The sequence below is a fragment of the Bubalus bubalis genome, chromosome 14 (genome assembly GCF_019923935.1).
Source record: "Bubalus bubalis isolate 160015118507 breed Murrah chromosome 14, NDDB_SH_1, whole genome shotgun sequence".
In the NCBI taxonomy this organism is placed as follows: domain Eukaryota; kingdom Metazoa; phylum Chordata; class Mammalia; order Artiodactyla; family Bovidae; genus Bubalus; species Bubalus bubalis.
In genome coordinates, this window is record NC_059170.1 from 9,793,887 (window position 1) to 9,804,333 (window position 10,447).

Below are 10,447 nucleotides of genomic sequence, written 5' to 3' on the forward strand. Positions count from 1 at the left end.
TGTCACACCTGTCGTCTGAGCCAGGTGAGGGGGGTCAGGGCATTGAGGTCCAGGTGAGACGACACCTGCAGGAGGCTGAAAGAAGGACCTGAGCTCACACACTGCGGTTCACTTATAGGTCCTGTGATTTGTCTCATCCACTCACTATCTATCACGTGCCATGCACTGCTCTAGGTCCTGCGACGCTCCCTGAGTGAACATATTAGAATCACTATCTGTGTTTACAGAAGACCCACAGGTAGAGTCAAACCTGAGAAGTACCTTTACTGGGCTTTAGGCCCCTGTAGAGAGAAGCCAGAGGCATAGTTTTGTAGGGAGATTACGCAATAAACAGGACTGACCCAGCTCCTCCCCTTGCCCACTCCCTTCCTCATCACCTGATCCCACCCCTCAGCCAGGATATTAAAGCTCAGTACATCCCCAGCATCCTCAGGAGCCCTCCTGCAAGGCCACGAAGATGAACCGGCTCTGCCTCTCCGCAGCCCTTCTCTTCCTCCTGGTTATCCTGGTGGACAGCACCCTGGTGAATATACACCATATCCAGGATGAAGGTAGGTCCAGCCTCACCTCTCTTCTACAGACTGGAGGGAAATGATGGAAGTCTATGGAAGGGGGCAGGGCAGGTGTGGGGTGGGTACTGCCAACCCTTTCTGGATTTCTCCTGTCATGTTGGGCAGGATTTTTGTTTGGGTTTGCTGCGTTGGACTTACTGGCTATGTGATGACATTGTCTAGTAACCAGGGCTACTCTGGTTGCAGTGTATGGGCTTCTCATTGTGGCTTCTCTCATTGCAGAGCAGGGGCTTGAGGTATCTGGGCTCAGTAATTGTGGTTCACCTGCTTAGTTCCAATGAGGCACGTGGAATCTTCCCCAACCAGGGATCAATCCTTGTTCCCTGCATTGGCAGGTGGATTCTTAACTACTGGACCACCAGGGAAGGCTGAAGTTGTAAGCTTTGAGCTCGACTGACATTATGACTCTCATGAGGAAATATATTAAATATATATATGTATATATGTGTGTATATATGTATATATGGGATATATATATCCCACCTAAATCTACCAGATTAGGAACCCCATTTGTAAGACTCTCTATTCCTGGTCCCTGCCTTGTCCCTGAACCTCACTATAGTGTAGTAATAAAAAGATCTATATTTGATCCTTCTCATGACATGGCCAAGGCCTCCTAAAACTGTTGGAATTTGCTGACTTTATAGGTTATGAGATGAGTCACTAAAGGTGACTCGAGGTACCTTCAAGATGGGGCTGGTGTCCAAGAAACCTCAAACACCCATTTAAAGGGTACCGTTTTCACCACCTCTCACTCCAGCACCTCTGAGGACAGGGGAGGGAACTGAGAGCGAGATCAATTACCAACGGCAGATGATCCAACCAATGTGCCTGTTTAGTGAGCCCTGGAAAGAAGTACATAACTACTGGGCTCAGAGAGCTTGCAGGATGGTGGACACAGGGAGATGCTGTGAGAGGACTGTGCTCACTAGAGCATGGGGGCAAGGCACACGTCCACTCCCCCTTTGCCCTGCACATCGCCTCCCTTGTGCTGCCTTGAGTTTTATTTCGTATATTAATCTGGGTATAGCAAGCAAGGGTTTTCCTAGGGTCAGCTGCCAGTTCTATTCAGTAGTTGAATTTGAAGGTGGGGTCATAGAGGCCCCGATTTTAGCCATTTGGTCACAAGCATGAGTGAGTGACTCAGGACGTCATGGCTGGCATCTGAACTGAGGAGAGTCTTAAGCACTCAACCTGAAGAATCTGCAGTAATTCCATGGATTTGAAACAGAAGTGAATTTCTTGTTGGGCACCCAGCGGCTGTTTGGGAATTGGTTGCTATTGGCACCACGTATTTGGTGTCAGGGAAACTTAGATTCACTCTCCCCTATGATCTCGGGGCTCAAGCAATGCTCCAAAAGTGGGGAGTAACGAAAGTACACGTGGCACCCAGAAACTGTTCTCAGTTATCTGTATTTTCAGAGTTCCTGGCAGAATCAGGCAGTGTATCCAATGCATTGTCCATGATAGTATCTAGTCCTGGCCCTGCCGCCTACATGCCATGCTTCCTGGGCAACTCATCTGCAATTTTCTCATCTGAACAGGGGACACATGTTACATGGGTTTGTGAACCGATTTGTTGTTTTACTTCAGTTGCTCAGTCGTGTCCAACTCTCTGCGACCCCATGGACACCAGGCTTCCCTGTGCTTCACCAGCTCCCGGAGCTTGCTCACACTCATGTCCACTGAGTCAGTGATGCCATCCAACCATCTCATCCTCTGTCATCCCCTTCTCCTCCTGCCTTCGATCAATCTTTCCCAGCATCCGGGTCTTTTCCTGTGAATCAGTTCTTTGTATCAGGTGGCCACAGTATCGGAGCCTCAGCTTCAGCATTAGCCTTTCCTATGAATATTTAGGGTTGATTTCCTTTAGGATTGACTGGTTTGAATAGATTACCAGTCATGAATATAAAGAGGTGAAACACATTTCAACTCTTTGCAAGTAGTGAACTTTGTGCATTTTTAACCAAGATGTGTTAATTAATCTGAAAATAATTTGTCTAACTACTGGTCCTGGGCAAGAAAGAATATTTGGGTGTGAAATAATGAGTATTCCTTAATTTATGAAAAATAACCAGAAAGACCTGGGATGAATGAGCAGAGCCACTGCAGAGAAAACAAGAAACACAGCCCTGTGTGGTTGCCTTCTGGGACCAAGGCTGATACAGTATTAGTAAAGTCTCCAGGCCCTTTCCCTTGTCTCCTTTTGACTATTATTTTATTATACATATTTGTTTCCTGTCTTGTCCACTGTTGACTATTCTTTTATTTTCCATATTTGATCCTTGCCTTGGTTCATGGCCCAGGTCTCCTGAAACTCTCTGAATTTACTGTCTTTCATAGGTCTGGAGACAAGCCATAGACGGGGACCTGAGAAGCGTTCAACAAAAGATATGATTAAAAATATCATCCGTGGTATGGCTACAGGTGTGAACTTTCTGCAACTCTGGGGAGAGGAGAGGGCACTGAGATTGAGAACAGGTGCCACTGGCCAATGATTCAATCAATATGCCTGTTTAGTGAAACCTCAATAAGAATCCATGAATGTGGGCATTCAGAGAGCGTTTGGGGTGGTAACACACGGCGGTGATGTGAGGGTCCAGTGTTCTCCAGGACATGGATGCTCCCCACACCTCCACTTCCACTTTCCCCTGCACCTCTCACTCACCTTGCTGTGCCAAGATTTATCCTTTATGATAACATGAGATCCCTATGAGAGTGGTCTTCCTGAGTTTGGTCATCAGATCTATTGCATTATTGAACACCAAGTTGGGGTAAGGGAACTTCCCAGTTTTAGACACTTTGTCAAATCATGAGTGAATCGGGACAACACGCCTATCATCTGAGCTGAGAACAGTTTGAGACCTCAACATGCAGAATCTGTACTAACTCCCCTGATTTCTTATCAGAATTAAATTGCCCTGTTGGACACCCAGTGGGTATTTGGAGGAATTGCATGTTGTTTCTAGAGACACCACAGATGTGGTGTCAGGGAAACCCAAACTCAGTCTCCCTGTGCTTTGGGAGCTCGGGTGAGTCCTGGGGACAGGGGAGTAATGAAAGTAGGGTACTGCACCCAGAAGCTGTTACCAGTTATCGGTACTTTCAGAGTTTCTGGGAGAATAGGATAGTACGTCAAATGGATTGTGACAGGGCAGTATCTTGTCCTGACCCTGCCACCCACATGCCATGTGTCCCGGGGAAAATCATCTGAACAGCAGATACCTGTTACATGGGTTCTTTGAACATATTACCAGTCATAAATACAAAGAGTTTATTCACATTTCATGGCCAATTTTGCTCATTTTATACCAGGATATGTTCATTTGAAAAGATATTTCTACCTACTGCTTTGGGGTGAGAAAGAATATTTATGTGTCATATAATGATTATCCTTCTACTATAATAATAAATCACAAAGACCTGGGACCACTGAGCAGAGCAATTGCAGGGATAGCATGAAACACAGCCCTTGTATGGCTGGCTCCTGGGACAAGGCTGATATAATATTAGCAAAGTCTCCAGGCCTTTTCCCTTGTTCACTTTTGACTATCATTTTATTATCCATATTTGAACCTTGTCCCGGTTCATGGTCTAAGACTCCTGAAAATTGTGGAATTTTTGTCCTTCATAGGTGCCAAGATTGCCAATGCGGGATCCAGTTTAATACGTCAAGTGGTTAAAGCAATACGTAAAGGAAATAAAGGTTTGAACTTTCTGCTCCTGTGGGGAAAGGGGAGGGCACTGAGATTGAGGTCAGTCACCACTGGTCAATGATTCGATCAATATGCCTATTTAGTGAAACCTCATTAAAAATCCAGAATACTGGCATTCAGAGAGCGTTCGGGACGGTACAAAAGGAGGTTATATGAGGGTGCTCATCTAACCAGGGCATGGAGGCTTTGCACATCTCCACTCCCCCTTCACCCTACAGATCTCCTCCATTTCATTCTTTCTGAGTTTTATCCTGTACATGGATTGAGAACAGTAAGAGTTTTCCCGAGATCAGTCACCAGTTCTACTGATTATTATGCGTGGAGGTGGGGTCACAGAAACTCTCATTTTTAGTCACTTGGTCAGAAGCATGAGTGACTTGAGACCACATGGCTGGCTTCTGAAGAGAGGACAGTCTAGATCCCCCAACCTGTGGCATCAGCCCAAACTCCACAGATTTTGTGTCAGAAGTCAATTAACTGGTTCTCCCATCGGGTGTTGGGAACTGGATGATGTTAGTGCAGAAACCACGTATTTTGCTTCAGGAAAAAACACATACTCACCTTCCCTTGTGATTTGAGGGCTCACATGAGGCTTGGGGAGAGGTGAGTAGGGAAAGTAGGACCCTGCACCCAGAAACACTCACCAGTTATCGGTATTTTCAAGCTCCTAGCAGGATCAGGTAGTGTATCAGATGGGTTGCGACCTCACGGTATCTTTTCCTGACCCTACTACCCACATGATTGTGTCCTGGGGCAAGCCATCTGCAGTTTCCTCATCTGAACAGGGGAAACACGTTACATGAGTTCTTTGAACAGATGACAAATCATGTAAATAAATAGTTTATTCACATTTCATGGCCAGATTTGTCCATTTTCCACTATGGTGTATCAAATCTGAAAAAAAAAATTCTCTGCCTACTTGCTTTGGACAAGTAAAAATATTTCTTTATCAAATAATGGTTATTCCTCTATTATTAAAACTAATCAAAAGATGTGGAACCACAGAGGAGAGCAAAGGCAGGGAGAGCAAGTAACAGCCCTTGTGTGGTAGGCTGTGGGATCAAGGCTGATACAGCATTGTTAAAGTCTCCAGGCCCTTTCCCTTGTCTTTTTTTTGACTGTTATTATCTTATCCATGTTTGATCCTTACCCTGTTTCGTGGACCAGGCCTCCTGAAACTCTTGAAATTTACTTTCCTTCATAGGTCACGTGATGACTTCCAGAGCACAACTCAAGAACCACACAGTAGAGGAGTCCCCAACATTCAATACTCAACAATTAATACTCAGTGAGAAGAATAAAGGTTTGTACTTTCTGTGCCTCTGGGGAGAGGAAAGGGCACCGAGACTGAGATCAGTCACCACCGGCCAATGGCCAGTGGCCAATGATTCAATCAATAAGCCTACTTCTTGAAACCTCAAAAAAATGTAAAAATATTAAAGTTCAGAGAGTTTCCTGGGTGGTGAACACAAGTACGTGATGTGAGGGTGCTGTGTTCACTGAGGCATGGAGGCTCCACACACCTCCACTCCTCCTTTGCTCTACACGTCCCCTCCATTTCACTATTTGTGAACTTTTCATGTATATTCAGCTGAGAACAGTAAGGGTTTTCCTAAGTTTTGTCATCAGTTCCATTCAGTTGTTAAACCTGGAAGTGATGTCATGGAACCTCCACATTTTAACCGTTTGGTCACAAGTGTAAGTAACAGGGGAACACGTGACTGCACTAAAGTGAGGACAGTCTTGAGCCCTCGACCTGTGAGATCTGCACTAACTGCACGGATTTCACATCAGGCTTCAATTGACTGGGGGATGCCCAGCAGGTATCTGGGGAATTGGTTGATGTTGGTAGAGACGCCACATATTCGCTGTCAGGATTTAACCCAAGCTCACTCTGCCCTGTGAGGTGGGGGCTTAGATGAAGCTGCTTGGGATGGGCAAGCAAAAAAAGTAGGACACTGCATCCAGAAACTCTTAACAAGTAAGCTGTATTTTCCGAACTCCTGGTGGAATCAGGTATTGTAATCGATGGGTTGTGACATCATAGTTACTTGTCCTGACCCTACCACCCACATGCTTTTGTCCTGGGGCAAGTCATCTGCAGTTTCCTCATGTGAACAGGGGAAAATGTTACATGAGTTCTCTGAACAGTTTGCCAGTCATGAATATAAAGAATCTGTTCACATTTCTGGACCAGTTTTGCCCATTTTCCACCAATGCATTAATCTGAAGAAGTTTATCCTTGCAATAAAACATATTGAGGGCTCAAATAATGATTATACCTCTATTATTAAAAATAAGCAGAAAGACGTGGGACCACTGAGCAGATCAACTTCAGGAGCACAAAAACAGCCCTTGTGTGGTTTGTCTCGTGGGACCAAGGCTGGGAAAATATGAGTAAAGTCTCCAGGCCCTTTCATTTGTCCTCTTTTGACTATTATTTTATTGTTCATATATTTGACCTATATTTGATCCTTGTCCTGGTTCATGGTCCAGGCATCCTGAAACTCTTGGAACTTACTTTCTTTGATAGATCATGAGACCACTCAGGGAAAAACTTCAGGTTCTGGGTTGTCTGCCAAAAACTCAAACACCCATTTCGAGGTTGGAAATTTCACCACTTTCTTGCCAGCCCCTCTGGGGAGAGGGGCAGGCTCTGAGATCAAGATCAATGAGCAATGGCCACTAATTCAATCAAAGTGGCTCTCTATTGAAAACCTCCATAAAAATCCATAAATATTTGGGTTCAGAGGCTTCAGGGTTAACGATTACCAGGACAGACTATTTTATTATCCTCTCAGGAGACTGAATGTTAGAGGGAGATTGACCATTGTGTTGATGTGCCCCATCATCAAGGTGATTTTGTACTAAAAGGAAATCAATTATACCCATTCTATTTGATGACCTTGCACCTGTGGAGAGAATGAAAATGGGAGTTAGGAAGTCCCTTTAAAGCACTGTTCTTGGGGATGGGGACACAGCAATAAAAAAAAACATGGCAAGGTAATTTGCCTTCTTGGAGGATGACATAAAAATAGCAAAGGGGAGAAATCCTATGGTAGGTTATCAGTTTCTTGAAGATAGAGAGCGAGGCAGAGAAAGAATGCTGTCCTTTTTCTCTACAGGGTCAAGGAAACCCTCTGTGATAAGGAGGCACTGAGCAGAGCTGCAGAAATAACATGCCTGGTTGTGTCTGAGCAACAGAAGGGACCAGGGTAGCTGGATATGAGAGGGTTTATATGAGGGGAGACGAGTAGAAGGGGATGAGGCATCAAGGCCATGGCAGCAGGTCGAGAGAACACTTGTAGGACTTCTTAAGAATCAGAATTTGGCTCTCAGAGAAAAAGGGACTCACTGAGGGATTGGTCGTGATGGAGCCATGCGAAAGGACAGAATAATAACAGAATCCTTCAGGCTGCAGTTCAGAGAGTGGCCTCGAGGGGGTAAAGAGCAGAGACAAAGCCCCAGTGAGCAGTGTCATTCCCTGGGTGGATCCCAGGTCTCTTGAATAACATGAATGTCTTGCTCTGTTGAAGTTTCTATGGAGGCGTCATTACCTAGTCATGATGCATTAAATCATTAGCCATTGGAGGTTGTTCAACAGACAGCTCCATTACCCTCCCTGAGGTTGAGCGAAGGAGACGAGCAGTGGATAGAAGACCAGGGGAAGGGTGGAATGAAAGTGCCCACCCCCCGGTAGGCAGACCTTTCCTGTGCAATCAGAGCCCATTCTGGGCTCATTAGAGTCTTTCCAAACTCAACCACTTCACATATCAAAGGACATTTTTATTGCTCTCATCACAAAAGAAATACCAAGATTTTTAGGATCAGTGTCAGGAAAACGATGAAAAAACAAATATGTATATTTCTCCTTATATACACAATATATAGTATCAATATTCATTCATAGAATCCCCATGAAATAACTGAAGCAAACACAGTGTTATGTTTTCTTCATGCCTTTTTCCATTATAGCACGATTCCTTCACAATTTTTATTAACGATGGAAAGCTTTTACCACACACATAACACAGAGGATATTAATAGTATTATAAAACTCAGGTATCCAGACCCAGTAATTATCGACATACAGGGAATATTTTTTACCTTTGTCCTCTTGTTGCTGTACACTTGTGGAGGTTTTTTTTTTCTTTTTTGAGCATTTATGTATTTATTTGGGTGGGCTGGTTATTAGTTGTGGGTCCCGGGCTCAGTAGTTATAGCCTGTCGACTTAGTGTCTACAGCATTTGGGACTTTAGTTCCCTGACAAGGGATTGAACCTTGGACTCAGGCATTGCACGGTAGAGTCTTAACCACGGATCACCAGGGAAGTCCTATAGAAGTTTTAAGGCTTTTCAAAGGCGTTATGCCAGATTTTCTTACAAGGCTTCATGAAGAGACATACATTTGCATATGATTACTACATCATGTCACCCCCAGCAACATTCATAATTCATCCAAAAAAGGAGATTTTCAAATAGGCTTTTCAATTTGACCTCCACAACCCTAACATTCTCTATTCCAAACAAACTGGTGGTTCTAGTTGTTGGCCTCGTACGGAGCAGTGATGACCGTCCACATAACTGACAACTGCCCCTCTCATTCCAGCAGATTCTAGGCCTGCCTTCTGCCTGGAGCCTAATGTAGTTGGTCACGGCACTACTAAGATGCCCAGGTACTTCTACAATGCCAAGACCGGTCACTGTCAGCCATTTACATATGGCAGCCTCGGAGGGAACAAAAACAACTTCCTAACGTTAGAGGACTGCATGAAGACCTGCGGTCAAGGGGCTGGTTCCCTGTGGTAAGACAGGGGCCAGGGCACAGGGGGAGGGAAGGGCTGGGGAAAGGGCCGGAGCTCAGGGGGCCACACACCATTCACCCTGCACGGTGTCTTCCTCCTCGCTGCTGCCAGGAGGAGAGGCTGCAGTGTCCTGTGAAACCCACACTGAGCGAGTTCTCCAGGGAGAGGATGGCAGAAGGTCAACCCCAGAGGCCTCTTTGTGGTCATCTCAGCCTGATCACATGCTCTTCTTTCTTAGATGGGAACACTGCTTCAGCCACCCTCCAGGGCAGGTCTGCAGTGCTCCTGAGTGCCCCACCTAGGCTTGGAAAATTCACTTCTTTCTTGTAGGCCGTTCGGGTCATGAGGACTCTGGTTCTATGTTTTTGGAAAATCTAGGATCTGTCAAGATGACCAGTGTCCAGGTCTGGGGCTACAAATGATGGCACTTAGCAAGTTCCTTTCTTTTTGCAGAGGACATGTGAAGAGTGTCTCCCAGAAAATGTGAAGTCCGAGGAGGACCCCTGCAGAGCTAGGCCATGGCTGCTTCTAAACCGTTAGGTCTCCTCGCAATTCTTCTCTCCCCTACCCTCCACAGCAGAGCCAGCCTATTTCCTCTCTTCCACAGTCTACATGCCTTTTCTGTCTCATCCAGTTGGCTCTCAGCACCATGAGAACATGTCCTCCCTTTATCCCAAACACTAAGCACAGTTCCTGACACCAAAGAGACAGTTCTACTTGAGGAAGGAAGGAAGGAAGGGATGTAGAAGCACACTCCCCATGACCAGAGTGAGTGCAGAGCCTGCGCTTTATCACAGGATTTTCGTTTTCACCCCCATCCTCACGGCATCCTCACCTTCATCCCCCTGCCCACCATCACTGCTCTCCTCGTGGGTGGCCAAGGTGGTATTTCCAGCATCCAGTTCTCAGCACCCATACTGAGAGAAGAGTTTGGGATAAAGAAGCCCCTAAACCCCAGAATGATGCTGCATTTTCCTTTCTGTAACTTCAAACACTGTGAGTTATATTTAAATAAATGCATATTAAAATTAAACTGACTGGAGTGGAGCCTGTTGTTTGCAACTACAAACCTTAACCAATAAGGTCCATGGAAATAGTGGTCCTTCTCACTGTTCTGCAGAGCAGTGGGCACCTCCCAATTCCCTGTCCAGAGACTGTGCCAAGGTACAAGAAGCAAACCCGTTATAGCCTCACTGAACTCTTAGTAGCCACACCAAGCTACACAGAAACATGCTAGACACACACCTCAACATGACAGCTTTTATTTCATTCTTCTAAGTTCAGTCAAGTTTGGGAGCAGGTTGTCCTCCTGAACTCGCAGAAGGAGAATGGGCATGAGGCTCAGTTGTCCACT

At 45.5% G+C, this 10,447-nt stretch overlaps 1 protein-coding gene across 1 annotated transcript; it reads left to right on the forward strand.

Annotated features, from left to right (window-relative positions):
* The first annotated feature begins 419 nt into the window (after window positions 1–419).
* LOC112578693 (trophoblast Kunitz domain protein 1) lies at window positions 420–10,110 on the forward strand. The gene is made up of 6 exons (XM_025263381.3): window positions 420–551; window positions 2,916–2,999; window positions 4,207–4,278; window positions 5,493–5,591; window positions 8,898–9,093; window positions 9,547–10,110. Coding segments are annotated over exons 1-6 (546 nt in total). The 5' UTR covers window positions 420–457; the 3' UTR covers window positions 9,548–10,110.
* Window positions 10,111–10,447: the final 337 nt, after the last annotated feature.

Excerpts from the sequence above, each read along its gene's own strand:
- LOC112578693 (XM_025263381.3), top strand. The coding sequence starts at position 458 with ATGAACCGGCTCTGCCTCTCCGCAGCCCTTCTCTTCCTCCTGGTTATC. Across the intron at positions 552-2,915 it reads ACACCATATCCAGGATGAAG|GTCTGGAGACAAGCCATAGA; the intron begins GTAGGTCCAGCC and ends TGTCTTTCATAG. Across the intron at positions 3,000-4,206 it reads CATCCGTGGTATGGCTACAG|GTGCCAAGATTGCCAATGCG; the intron begins GTGTGAACTTTC and ends TGTCCTTCATAG.